General features: G+C 40.2%; 1 protein-coding gene across 1 annotated transcript in view; it reads right to left on the minus strand.

Moving 5' to 3' along the window:
- LGR5 (leucine rich repeat containing G protein-coupled receptor 5) overlaps nt 1-14,841 on the minus strand; it is a 67,003-nt gene that overhangs the window by 9,326 nt on the left and 42,836 nt on the right. Inside the window, exons 6-13 of the mRNA XM_083699113.1 lie at nt 13,155-13,226; nt 12,342-12,410; nt 6,028-6,099; nt 5,058-5,129; nt 4,889-4,957; nt 4,473-4,544; nt 1,087-1,152; nt 212-283 (exon numbers count right to left, since the gene is read on the minus strand). Of these exons, the coding sequence (XP_083555239.1) occupies nt 212-283; nt 1,087-1,152; nt 4,473-4,544; nt 4,889-4,957; nt 5,058-5,129; nt 6,028-6,099; nt 12,342-12,410; nt 13,155-13,226 (564 nt within the window). The remainder of the gene's footprint in view (nt 1-211; nt 284-1,086; nt 1,153-4,472; nt 4,545-4,888; nt 4,958-5,057; nt 5,130-6,027; nt 6,100-12,341; nt 12,411-13,154; nt 13,227-14,841) is intronic.

A 14,841-nucleotide genomic window follows, 5' to 3' on the forward strand; every position in this document is an offset into this window, starting at 1 on the left:
TTTGTTGTTGTTCACGGCTGTGTGAATTCATTGCTGGAAATTTTCAACGTCAGAATGTTTGTTTTGCTTTGGCAAATCTAACCTGGCAAGCTGAATGATCAAAGGGGGGGAAAATGGAAAGCAGAATATGTAGGAGCAGGCAGAGGAAAGGAATGTGAGCTTCCATGTTTCTCAGTACCAAGGTAAATAGCTCTTTTATGGCTATACTCACAGCGAACGTAGGGCAACCAGCTGCTGAAACGTGCCCGCTTTGATTTCATATATTTCATTGTGGTGTAAATCACTGTAATGGCAAAAAAATGGCTTTAGAGAAAACAACTTCTAGAGAACTTCAAATGCTGCCCAGGATCCCAGAACTACTTCAGATGTCTCAAGAGTTTGAGCATATCTAGTGGGACTTTGACTGTCTCCTCCTGCCCCTGAACCACATCACAAACTGATCTCTCAGACGCAAAAGTTGCTTGGTTTACAGTACTTGGGGCTTGTTATCAGGAAGCATAGGTACAAAGCCCCCTTTGGTTGAGTGTGCAGAACTCCTCATATGTTTATTTGAATATTGGCCATTGTTTAGATTTCTTTTAGAGCTATATGTTACACGAAAAACAGAATTTCCAGTCTTCTCATGAATAAGAAACAACTTGCACTCCAGAAATATGTATCCTATTCATCCTGTCTCTTTATCCAAAAGGAAGAGAGCTGCGAAGGCGTCATAAGAAGCAAGCTAGATGGGAAGAGCATCATATCCTGGATCAAAGTTTAGAGCTTATCCACTCCACTGAAAACTCCACGGACAGAGTCATCTAAAAAATTGAATCTTCAATCCTCCCCACCATCAAAAGCCCCTTATAGTTATATTTTTTATTTTTCTTCCACATTAAACATGCATAAGGATGTGTGATATGATGGAATACATGATGCACTAGACCTCACCAAATGCTTCTCCCCCTAACCCAAAACTATGAATTTAAAATACAAACCAAGGTTCTGACTCATATATACAGGTCTACTCCTTGCATTGGAGGAAATGGTAAAACCTTCCTCATGCGCACATACATTATTTTTAATTTTTATTTTTTGTAACCTTACACTTTCTGAAGATTTTCACAAGCAGTAAAATGAGGCAAATCACCCAGCTGGTTATACGAGAGGTCTCTGAAATACAAAAACAGAAAAAATATAAGGTGGCTAATTCTGTTAAATAGTAAAAATATATTTAGGGTTATTGCTTCTTTCTGGATTCAGTTTTCCTTCAAAACACAACTCTTCTTTTAATTGCTTAAAATAATCTACTAGATACTTAGTTTTAAACCATTTTTCTAGGTAGATCTGATCTTTCGAACTACAATCACAGTGAAATTTAATTAGCTTCCCAGACTACACTTTAAATTAAATAATCTTGCCTCTGACCTTTAGAACTGCCATATCTTTAACTGAGGAAAGTGGTTTGAGGAACTAGAACTAACTTTGAAATCAATCACTACAGGGTGGGGGTGGGGGGAAGAGAAAGCCCTTCAAATGATTTGAGCCAAAACTCAACAAATTGCAGAATAACTGAAACATCTGGACTCATTTATAGTATAATATAGCTAATCAAAAACAAGCCACGGTAATTTGCAGAAATTGTAAAAAGAAGAAAGAAAAAAGGGAAATAGATTTGCATCCTGTACTCCTTTGTGCAGGGGAAACTCCCATCAGGCTTAATATGACTTTTGCCTCTGTAAAGAAAGAAATGAGAGTGGACACAGGGACATGTCCCTTGGTTCTGTTTTCTAACCTTAGATGGTAAGGTTTTGTCCCTGGGCTAATATTCTTTAAAATTAACTTATGAAGTTAATTTTAAAGTTCTCCTTGTATGGGTGCGATGGGAAAGCTCCCCGCCTAAAGAGCATTTACTTCTCGCAGGATCCATCTCCACTCATTGGGAGAAGGGTATCAATGCCAAAGTCAAAGGGCATGCTCATTTAGCAGGAAGTAAAACACAAGAGGTGCACTTGTAACCTCATCAGGTGTAAGTTGCAGAGGCACAAAAACAGTAAAGTTATAGTAGTAGGTCATTTTGGCTACCAGTGTGTGTGTGTGTGTGTGTGTGTGTTTGAGTGGAAATTCTATCCCAAGATAGAATCCCAAGGGTAACGTAATGTAACTGTACAAATGGTCAATACAACAAAACCACAAAAAGCAGAAACATTGGAGGAAAGAACTGTCAGGCCACCCTGTGGATTAGGAATGGTAATCTTTGCACATCAGGTTCCCTGGTCTTAAGGACTGATTGCTTCAGATATTGAGAAAAGATTCTCATGGAAGCATATGGCCCAGGGCACACACTGCACATTTTAAACCTGTAGACAATTATCCTCCCTACTCAGATATGGTTCTACACTACAAGGAGAGCCTGCAAGGAAACTCCGGCTTAGAGGCTTTCTCTCCCCCCCAAAAAAAACAACAACAACAGGTGGACAGTGGAAGCAGGAGTGGAGGGGACACAATGCCAGGGCTGGCACCAGCAGGCAGGCAGCTATTCTCTCCACTTGCGTGATGGTTAATTGCATGAGAGGAATGCCGAAATAGAAACAAATGAGAAACTTGCAATCTGGACAAAGAAAAGTATTCCGTAAGTTGAGCCAACATTTCTGAATGATTTTGTTTATACGTAGGCCTTTTCTGCATTTAAAATAAAATTGTCAATGCTTCCCCGCCCCCCCTTTTTTAAAAAAAACAACCCCACAAATGTGAATTTAAATCAGATAATTCTATACATATACAGTTGATCTGTGATGGTAACAATGCTGTCAGTTGAAACACCTTTACTGAGTTTGGTCCTATTCTATGCTTTGCAGGAAACGATACTTCATTTTGCTCCCAAAGTCAGAGGAGCAAAGCTAGCTCATAAGCAGCAATATTTAATGTTGCTGTGATAGAATTAGTAACCAACTTTCTAAGAAGTGCCCACAAGAGCCACTTTGGCACCATGACTGTATGTTTTTAGCTAGTGTTATTAGAACGTTGGCTAAGCAAACTATTGCCAGATACATTCATCATGATGTAATCATTAAAGGAAAGTGCAGTTGGCCCATTCACAAAGAAGTAGACAGAATGATTACTTTTGATAGTGATTAAACTAACACTGCAGCATTCTTGTAAGCTACAATAATGTATTGGTTAATCATTATAGGGAAACAGGTCTCCCATACATCTTGGGAATAGTGTTCAAAAATCCAATTGAATAAATATGCCTTGGAGAGAAAATAAAGGTATGGAACATTAAGGTATAAGTGAGGATGGAGTCTGTCCCCATTTCAGTGATTATCAGGAAAAAAAACCTTTAACAGAATGGAAACTGGGCTTCCCTGGCCCCTTATGTATGCTTTCTGGACATGGGTGACTTTTAAAAATTATTTGAAAAGCAGGAGGAAGCTTGCTTAAATCCATACATTCTATAAGGCCTATACATTCTCAATTTTCTCTCTCTTATGGTCACTGCAATCAGTTAACTGAGCATACTCTGACTCGTGATATTGCTTGCTCATCTCATTTTGCCAGGCCGTCCCACCATGTGTTTTACTTTTCTTGCATTATAAAGACATTGTCTCTCCACCACAATCCTGTGTATCAAGTACAGACTGTAGGCACTGCAACTAGGGGCCATGCATCATTTATGTTCTGTACTCTGCTTAATGGGACACGGGTGGCGCTGTGGGTTAAACCACAGAGCCTAGGAGTTGCCGATCAGAAGGTTGGCAGTTTGAATCCCCGCGACGGGGTGAGCTCCCGTTGCTCAGTCCCTGCTCCTGCCAGCCTAGCAGTTCGAAAGCACGTCAAAGTGCAAGTAGATAAATAGATACCGTTCCAGCGGGAAGTTAAACGGTGTTTCTGTGCGCTGCTCTGGTTCGCCAGAAGCAGCTTAGTCATGCTGGCCACATGACCCAGAAGCTGTACACCAGCTCCCTCGGCCAATAAAGTGAGATGAGCGTCGCAACCCCAGAGTCGGCCACAACTGGACCTAATGGTCAGGGGTCCCTTTACCCTTTACCTTTACTCTGCTTAATACACCATTAGCTCTGGATCAGTGCTGGATTCATTTTATTTTATCCTGCTTTTTCTGCAAGGAACTTAACACGGCATACAGTTCTTATCCCACCTGCCGAAGAGCCTTGAGAGAGGGGTTAGACTATGAGACAGCAACAGGTCCTGGGTCACCTAACGAGCTTTGTGGCTCAGTGGGGACTTAAGCTCAGTCTCACCAGCCCTGGACCAACACACTAAGCACTCACCATACTCAATCTAGTGCTAATACTAAGTCTTTACATGACGCTGGAATATTGTTGCTAGGCTCTTTGTTATGCATCTGTTTATGCTCTTGAATTACAAGAGCTAAATAAGTGAATTTCCATGGTGATGAGATAACACATTTCTGAGAATGCTGTATCTTGAAAGTTCCTAGGATTTAATGTAAATATGTATTTTATACTTACAGTACTTGGAGGTTGGGTAGCTGGTCACAGATTGTTTCAGGAAGGTATGTGATCCGAGCTCCTGTAAGGGTCCTGTTAAAAAATTAGGCATATCTTCTTAGAGTGATTCATGCCAATGCCCACCAGGGAGGAGGGACTGAGAGAAGATCCTGTGAATCGGGCTTATGTGAGAATGGGCTTCTGAAAGGAGTATGGAGCATGGGGAGGGGTGTTCAGTTGTTTCTCCACCATACAAGGAGTAAGACCATGAATCAGATCGTAGTGTCAATGGGATCAAACTAGCTCAAATCCAAGAAATTTGAATTGATCACGGTTGCAGACTGGGTTGAACATGATTGGTTGAAGGACAGCTTCTTTAAAGCAAGTCAGCATCGGCAATAATTAATGCCATCTGCTTTCAGCAGTCTGATACTTACAGGCTTTCCAGACTTGTTGTACCAGTCAGATCGGGAAACTCTGTTATCTGTGAAGCACCATTTAGTGTCCTAAAGTTACAAATACAATGTAATTAGTGGGATTTTTTTTTTATTTTTATAGAAAGAGCAAAGGAGTTGTTGTTTTAGTGGTGAACTTATGGATACATACAAGGTTCTGAGTTCAGGTAAGTGCTGAAAAGCAGACTTTTCCACAATCTGAATAGGGTTGTCATAAAAATGGCTGTGAGGAAGAAGAGGAGGACACATTTAACACTCAAGTTTTATATTTTTAAATACTTTTGCAATAAACCGGCGGGGGCGGGGCAGGACATTTCTTATTAAAACTTTGTAGAGCTAGCTTGCAATCTATTCTTTACCCCTTCTCCTCTGGAGTTACTTCTTTTAATGTGCCACACCTTTCTCCCTTGCTTTTTGAATTTGCTCCCCAGATTACAATTATATGCTTATTTTGATTTAGACCAACTGTGTGATTATACTTCAGTGTGCATTACTGACAAAATGTGTGGCCTAGGGACATCAGAGTGAAGGGCAGGAAATAAATGAATGAATGAATGAATAAATAAATAAATAAAGGCAGGGATGGAATTGAACACACCTCACACATTCAGAGTAAGAAATGAATAGGAAGATAGTGTTCATACTAGCCTAGCGAAACTCTCCCATCTTGTTTCCGCACTAACATATCTCAGTTTATTAAGCAGAGATATGCACAAGACTTGTGCCAGCTCTGTTTTCCAAATGTGGAAACTAGGGTTATCAGGTTACGGAAAAAAACAGGATCTGAAACCAACGTCAACCTGGTAAACAGTTTCCTGGTTTGGATATAAAGAGAAACTATGTAAGGCTTTTTACACAAGTAACTCTTTATAAAATGGCATTTTATTCACTTTTTTGCCTTCCAAATGCCATTATATCATGTATGTGTCTGTTGGGAGCTGGAGCTCAAAATCTAGATTTCCCAACCTTGATTTTAATGTGTGCAAAAGGGGGGGGGGGGCGAGATTTCATAAAGTTTGAGAAGCAATGGCCTGCTCACAGAAAGCAGAGAAGCAAGATACACAACGAAATTTAGTAATTAATTTCACATTTTCTATTAAAGGTGAACTGATACTACTTACATTGCTATAAGGGATGGATTGCCCACAAATGCCAGTCCAGGTATTGACTTGATATTATTACTATGAAACCCCCTGGAAAGGAAACAGAGAGCATGATACACATACACACAATATGTGAAAGGCACAGTCTCTTGGGATAAAAAATTTCAGATCTGTAGAATGCTAGCAGGTGTAATAATGGAGGTCTTCTGTTTTCTAGACTTTACGGCAGTAAATGGGGATGGATGGATGGACAATCAGGCAGGGAGGGGCAGAATTTTGCAACAACACCAGCAATTTTCTCAAGTCTTTCTTTTTATTCCTAAAAGCTGCAGGGAGTGAACTTGCCCATTCCCTCTAGTAGCAACATGAAGAAATGTTTCTGTGATACACTGGTAAAGTAGTGTTTATGAACAGTTTATGCTGAGCGATGTTTTTTGTTAATGAGATTTGCAGCCAGAGCTCACATACATGTTTATTTTGGAGGTAGGTCCCAGTGAACCTGTCCTCATGCAAGCATGCCACTCTTCTAAATATCTTACTGGACAAAGTTAACTAAAATAAACAGGAGCAGCTCCCAAGAAAATGTGTTTCAGATCAGGGTGCTAATGAATGCGAACATACATAAAATCCCAGGGCATCCTGTACATTTTTGGCTTTCACAGTTTCTTTATGAAAAGTATTTTAGATGAACAAGCGAAAAAGGACAAGCTAAACAATGTAATTGCTGCCATTTAAGAAGGAAGCAAATTGTCTCCAAATTAATTACAGCATTTTGTTCACATGAGTAATAATCTATTGTCAGAAACAAAGGCAGCAATGAAGTGTTCAGCAGGAACAGTAATGATTTGTGTGGGAAATGTTCATTTGTTCAGTCAGGTATGAACAAAGCTTCCCAGATTTAAACTGAAGCATGGCTTGGGCAAGACCATCAGCTGCTGCTATTAGTAGGTTGGCTCAGAATACTGGCTGCACAAGAAAATTATCTCTAGAGCAGAACCCTGAACAATTAAAGTTGAGGCACAGCACAACACTAATTATTATTATTTTTTAAAAAATATTTCTAAGCTACATATAAAAACCCAGACATTTCCACAGTGCTTTATCATCTGCAACATCATATCATTGTGGGGGGGAATGTAAAGGCGAGTTTTTCAAGATTCAGGCAGTGAGCATGCCTATTGTAGAAGTTAGCTATTTGTTCATTAATGTTGTTTCAACATACAGTAACAACCTTATACTAACTTTCAGCCTACCATGACAATTTTGAATGTGCAGTTGCATGGCCAAGTGAAAAAAGAACAGGCGTCCTCTTGCATATTTAAGTTGTGTAGAACAGGCCCTTTTTAGCAGATGGAACTTTTTTTCTGATTTCCCTATGTGCAGGATGGAATGGTACAGACCAGATATAGAAGCATCGAGTCAGCCTCCTGATTGCGTATTTCAACCTTAAGCAGGTGGGGGGAATAGCTTAAGAAAAGGGTTGCAGCTATTCCATGCTGTAACAGAGTAAAAGCACATACCCCTTACTCCCTTATTTCCCTCTTGGTGAGGAAAGTTATTGTTGTCCATGATCCCCAAAGGAAGTCAACTCATAGCACAGTGCTTTTCCCAGCGCAGTGGCTGAGTATCTCATCCTGTGAGCATACTAAATCTGAGAAAGTCAGATTCTTATTTGGTTAGATGCTGGCTTCCTCTATGTCAGCCTCCCCATCTCTTGGGGACAGAACATAAAAATGTATCATTTTGAACACGGTGTTTTGCCTTGATCACATTAAAATTACTGAATCTATCCTAGAGGCGCCAGCCATTTAGAATCAGTATTACTGTTATCTTTTATTTTCAGTGCAACCTCCATTTCATGTATTCCCTGATCCAAAGACTTTAATAAAAATGCTTTCAACCATAAACCTGGCATTGACTGACTTAGGACCTGCCTTACCCACAAGTTTAAATTATGCTATAGAGGGGAACGTGGGAATATCCAAAGTGAGTCCGGCTGGCAGTGACCAACAGGTCTGAGAAGCATTGATACACTATTCTTAAAAAAAACTCTGTAGATCTCAACAACCTCCTGGCTTATGAGCAGGGGTGCAAAATGGGAGGTGGTGGTGGCAACTAATGTTTACAGAGGTTCCACTCCCCTGAGAGTGCATTCACACAAACACACCAGATATAGGAGTGGCAAAAGGTTATGATGATTTCAAGCCTAATGTATATGGCACACAAAAGCATGCTACTAAAAACAGATATTATGGTCCCCTTGCACACAGCTTGAACAGTTGGGAGTTCTTAGTCAAAGGGGAAAGATGAAAGGAGAACTTTAAAAGTCAAAGATGGAAGTTTTTAAATCTCAGGCAGAGCATCACAGAGTTCAGTATATGGACTTAAGAGGAGAAATGAAACAAAAGGTATCCTAAGAGCAAAAATGAGTTTGGCTGGGGAGATGTCATGGAGGGAAAGGATGATAAGAAAAGGCTTTGCTGGCATCATTTTGTACAATTTGTGTTATAGATTTATATTTAATCTGTAGAGGAAACTCGAGCCCTTTGTTTAAGCTAGGTGTGGCTAACGTGTGGTCCTCCAGATGTTGTTAGCTTCCAACTCCCATCAGCTCCAGTCAACATGGTCAGTGCCCAGGTCTTGCAGAATTTGGACTTCAGCAACATCTGGAGGGTTGCTAGTGACCCAGCCCTGGTTTAAGCATTAGCCTGGTAGCCAGAGGCTACAAGGAATTGCATGTAGGCAAGTGAGTGGACTGACAGAAGATGGGCAGAGAGCAGAAATATAGTTGGGTGCTGTGCGAAGGCAAGAACTCTCCCAACCAGGTGAGTATTTTTTATTTATTTTTGTGGATTAGTAACCTTCCAGAATGTATTTAAAATACTGTGATAGTTCAAATGGTGTCTGCAAAGCTTTGGCAACATTTTCAATTGCTAGCAATTGTCATACTAGAGACATGCCACTCTTGAAAGAACCTACTCTCTCTTTTCTTTGGCAATTACTTATGAATCACCATGTAAATAAATGAAGTCATTGCGAAGGATTTTTGGATTATAGCTGTGTGTGTGTTGCCTGGATTTTGGGATCTGAGAGCTGCTTGCTGAACAGGGGGAAATGTGTGTGTGTGAAGCGGCCCTAACCTCATTGGAAGCCGTTCCAGATGATATCACAATTTCTGTTCAAAGGCCTTGGGATTGATAAGGTCCGTTACAAGTGAAAATATCATTCATCTTGATTATAATGATTTCTTTTTGATGTCTACAAGATGCACTTGTGGGCATTCTGGTAGCATCTGGAAATACATACTTCTTGTGGCAGTAATGGGCAAAATTCAGATGAATTTTGGTCCAAATAATTTTTAATATGGAAAATGTTCCCATATGCTAAATGACACCCATAATGTTCATGGAGGTACATATAATGGGGGTGGGGGAATCAGTACTGGAAATCTGCATGTGGGATGTGCCTTTGTGGAGTCAAGGCAGCAGTCGGTGAAACAACCAGGGAAAGAACTGCAGGAAAGCTTTGATGCCAATGGCAGCCTTCTGACTCTGGAATGCTTTGATATGGCTTTCAACCAAATGCAGGAACATACAGTGCAATCCTAATTATGTCTACTTAGAAATAAGTCCTATTGAATTCAGTGGAGTTTACGAGGTAAGTGGGGTTAGAATCGTTGCCTCAGGCAGCAATGTGAACCATACATGCTAAGGAGTAAGGAGTAAACTCTATTAAATAAGGGGAAATTACTTCTGAGTAAATGAATAAGATTGTGCTGCGATGGTATAGCAAAACACCATGTATACAACTGGGCAAAAGTTAGCCTTGACTACTTCCCACTGAAATCAACAGAACTAAAAATAGTTGTGACCATTCAATTATGTTTCTTTCAATAGTGCTAAATTCTTAAGCGGGGAGAAGCCAGCTTACTTCATACCTGGACTTGCTCAAAACAAGCTTTTATAGCCTAACTCCTATGTTTTTAATTTTGCTGTCCATGATGGTATTTTGAAACCCTGTTCAGTTCAAACACGGGGGTGCCTGGAGGGGTAAAGTGCAATAAATAAATCCTCTCCTACCCGTTAAAACCCATCCCACAAGTTCAAAAGGTTAGACATGAAGACTTGGAAAATACCCCTATAGCCATTTAATTGTTCTGTGTATTTTGCCACAAGGAAACGAGGTGAATCAGTCTCATTCCAGGCCCCTTTTCACCTTACATTATGAATTCCCAGAATTTAGGACGTTACAGTGCTGTTTTCACTGAAGTTCTTTCAATGGCATTATAAACAAGGGAATCAAGAATCCTCGTTAAACCACAAAAATGGTCAATTCATTTTTTAAAATAGCCAGTGAAAATAGCAAAATATTTTCATTATCAATATAGGCCTTGTGATATGGTTCCAATTGACCTCCAGATCTGGAAGAAATTCTGTGGGTAATTTATAAGTCTGATGGATGATGTTTCAAGGCTAAAACTGCAGACACCTCACCGGAATAATGCAATTTATTTAATATAGTGGCTTGGCTGAATAAGGCTGAAACACTTGACAACCTTTTAAATAAAATAAACTGCTGTGCAAGAGCTGAAGATCAGTCCCCCCACCCCATACCAAAATAAACTTGATCACCACAGAAATCTACTCAGGTTGTAGCTATTTTTGCAGCAGGTGCAAGAAAGACTACCACTACTCCCAGGGTTTCCCTACCTGAATTCCTAAAGCATCTGGACCACAGACCCAATCGAGGAACATAGGTCTTCCTAGGTTGGAAGTACAGGCAAGATGACCCTCACTTTTAAGTGAAAAAGCTGTGTGTGAACACTACAGAGGTAAGTGGGGTCCCCCCCACCAAAATACTTGTCCTCTCTTAATAGGTTGGCACCATTTATTATTGGTTGTATCAGCAAGCCACATTTATCTTTCCTATACTCCAAGCTGATATCAAGAAGGCGAATAAACCAGACGTGATCAATAAAGACAACTTATCAAGAAATGATTCTTCTTGGATTTGCTTGAGTACATTTTACACAAACTTTTGGGAATTGTATTGGCACCTCCAGAAACCAGAACACAATACAGAGTGCCTTGAAAGCATATCTTGCCTATTGTATCAGCTTTTTGATGGGACCAATAGTAGTGCCACGCCATCACAATGTAAAATATCATATTCCCCACTCATCTACCCATATACAACAGAAACAAAACCTGCATGTTAGTTCCAGAAAATCCTCATAACTATGAGGATCAATAAAATAATAATGTCAGAAAGTACCTTAGAAGTATACTAGAAAGTAGAATGTCTCCACTGGGTATGAATAATGTCGTATTCATTATTTACATATTGCCTATATTCTATATACAATCAATTCAGTCTTGCCCCAAGCTCTACTCAACAGTAGACCAATTAATGGTCATTCATTCATTTCAGTGAGTCTACTTTGAGTGGAGTTAATGCTGGACACAACTCAATCAATATACCAAAGTTCAGGTCTGTTTGGCTGCTATGACTCATGGAATGGCCATTTTGCAATCTCCCAGAGTAGACTAGTTAGTTTGTACTGACCCTTGGTTACATAGCTGCCCCAGTTTCATCTTCAGAAGTATGCAGAGGAGGGCCCAGTAATAATGCAGAAGTATTTAGGATTCCATCTTTCACCTTTCTTTCTCTCTGATGGTGGTCAAGTCAAGCCAAGTGAGGCTCCGAGTCCTGGCCATGAGAAGAAGCTTCTGTAGAGCTTCTGTAAGGCTACCAGCTTAGGTGACAAAAAGTGCACTTGAAGCTAGAAAGCCAGAATGATTTCCCCCCTCCTAGGTATGAAGGAAGCGGGACACAGGTGGCGCTGTGGGTTAAAGCCTCAGCGCCTAGGACTTGCCGATCGAAAGGTCGGCGGTTCGAATCCCTGCGGCGGGGTGCGCTCCCGCTGCTCGGTCCCAGCGCCTGCCAACCTAGCAGTTCGAAAGCACCTCCGGGTGCAAGTAGATAAATAGGGACCGCTTACCAGCGGGAAGGTAAACGGCGTTTCCGTGTGCGGCTCTGGCTCGCCAGAGCAGCGATGTCACGCTGGCCACGTGACCCGGAAGTGTCTCCGGACAGCGCTGGCCCCTGGCCTCTTGAGTGAGATGGGCGCACAACCCCAGAGTCTGGCAAGACTGGCCCGTACGGGCAGGGGTACCGTTACCTTTACCTTTAGGTATGAAGGATGTGTTGCTAGTCCTGGCACTTCTAGCAAACATGGATATACAGTTATGCTAACAAGCAATTAGCATTTGAAACAAAGCAATCTACAGGAAGAAAAGGGGATTCTAAGAAACTTTGCATTCAGTACTTACAGTTCTTTCAGGTTTCTGAGTGCCCTGACAGAGACGGGGAATTCATCCAGATTATTGTAATTTAAATCCCTGGATGTTAAAAAAATCAAATCGTAATAGCTATATTAGATATATGAATGAATTATACAGGTTTTTTTGCAATGAAATATTTTATCTGCATTGCATTTATAGGTCTATTATGGTACTTCATAGAACTTCAAGAGTAGGAGATGAATAGGAAATGTTTATGAGCATTTGTAAACACTCCATCCACAGTTTTGATTACGTCGTGCTTAGTTAATCTATTCCCAAGAAATAATCTTAGGTCCACTTCCCCAACTGAGCATGCCAGAGTGACAGCTGAGCTTTATAAAACATGTCAGCTTCCTAACTTACTCTTACTGGAAAACACACACACACACACACACACACACACACACACACACACCTTTTTAAAAAATGCAAAACCAAACCAAGAACACTTGTAGGCATTGCCAGTTGTTGCAAATTAGAATTGTGTGTATGTAAATCTGCAATAGCAAATATAAACCAAGTGAAAAGTTTAATCTGGGTAAAAATCTACCAAAATAGACAATTTAAGAATATGCAAAGATCGATAAGTAAGTTCCAATGTCACTGTTATGTTCCATTGCCTAATTGGAAAAAAACCATTAAAAAAATTAGACATCAAAATGTACTTTTATAGTTTCATCACAAATGTTCATCCTGAACCTGTAGTAATCCCAAAATAATGTTTGCCTTTTATTTTTTATTTCTGCATAATGTCAGTGAAAACACTGAAAACAAAGCACAACAAATAAAAGGTCAACTCACAAAGTCTCTAGGTTGTGGAGACCATCAAAGCATTTCTTTCCCAGGGAGTAGATTCTATTGTTATGGAGATGCCTGCATTAGAACATTAAGGACACAAGTCAGAAAAACAAGCTATATGCAGTAGACATAAAAGAAAACATTTTGATGCTTAAAATTCTAAAAGAAGTGTTGTGTTTTTTTTAAAAAAAGGCTGGCATGATTTAAATGCAAGTCCTGTTCTCACAAAGGTAGAAAATGAGAGGGAATGCTTTCTACCTCTTACTTTTCCACTAGCTTTCACGTGGCCTTTGGCTTTAAAAGCTGATTTAAAAATTACAGACTCAATTGGTATAGTTGCAATTGTTGCAAAACCAATATTTAAGTGTCTGTTTATGTATACTGCAACTAGGCAGGTTATGTTTGTAATTGAAAACAAACTTCTAGAGCACACGTATCTATAATAATGTTTATTGGGAGAGAAGAAATATATATATTTTTAAAAAGCATATATGACACAAGGAATGTGCATGAAGACCTGCAAGAATGCTTGGATAAATTAATCAGCTATTTGTTTGTACACAGTGCAGTTTACCACAGTTTAATTTATGCCAAGTTAGGTTCCGTGATATACAATGTCTTTGTATCTGGGAGGTTTCTCTGCTTGCTGTTGAACTGGAACTGCAACTACACACTCAAGCTATCTTGAGCCAAGCCAGCCATACCCAAGTTTTGTTTGTCCGCCCCCCCTTCTCCTAGCTGAAAGTGGGGTGACGGCAGAAGTTTTGCTTTTCAAGATCTTCTCTGTTATCATTCCCATTTTAGCATATGTGCTGCTGAAGTGAGCACATTTTGCTTTTCTATAATAGGCGATTGTGTTTTTTGTTACTACAAATTCCATGGGAAGATGTACCGCACAAAACTTGCAGAAAAATGTAAACCCAAGTAAAACTACTGAAACCTAACAAACCACACCTACCACAACCTTGATGGAAAATAGGCCTGCCTCCCATATTAAACATATTCTCTCCCCAAAACAGCATTGCCAAAGCTACTATTACATTTACATTTTTATTGACAGTAGGCCCAGTTTTTCTCCATTGAAGATGGTATCAGATTTCACATTGACCTGAAGTTTTACATAACTTGCTGAATTACGCAGGCTTAAACTGCAAACTGCAAAGTAACAGGGCAAGGGGGAATTCAGCAACAGCTCTTTCAGACTTGGGGGGGGGGGACTATATGTGAATTATACATTCAAAAGTAGAGTGCCAAAAACATGCATAGTATTTGGGTATATGGCACAAAAAGAGCAATATATTCATTTTTTTTTTAAAAAATAACTATTAGCATAATCACAGCCCATGAATTTTGCATGTTGGCCATGCCCATTCTGTATTTGGAGAGAGAAAGGGGGGTAGCCAGTACTTTGCAGAGCCTCACGCCCCTCCCCTCCATTGCAGGAGGGGCAGAGGGTGTTTTGCCTCAGATGCCCAAATGCCTTGGGCTTGAATCTTTGAACAACGAGAGCATCAGAATCATGCTTTCCCATCACCCCCTGGTGTGCCTGCCCCCAAGACTGCATCTTGAATTAGCACATTTATATAGCAGCCTATGTACACGGAGTCCAACACATGTAGGCTGCGGCTAAATGTTTTGCTGCACTATAACACTGTAGTATCAAGGTTGCACATCTGGGCCTACACATGAT

Source organism: Podarcis gaigeae, assembly GCF_964106915.1.
Source record: "Podarcis gaigeae genome assembly, chromosome: 10".
Taxonomy (NCBI): Eukaryota; Metazoa; Chordata; class Lepidosauria; order Squamata; family Lacertidae; genus Podarcis; species Podarcis gaigeae.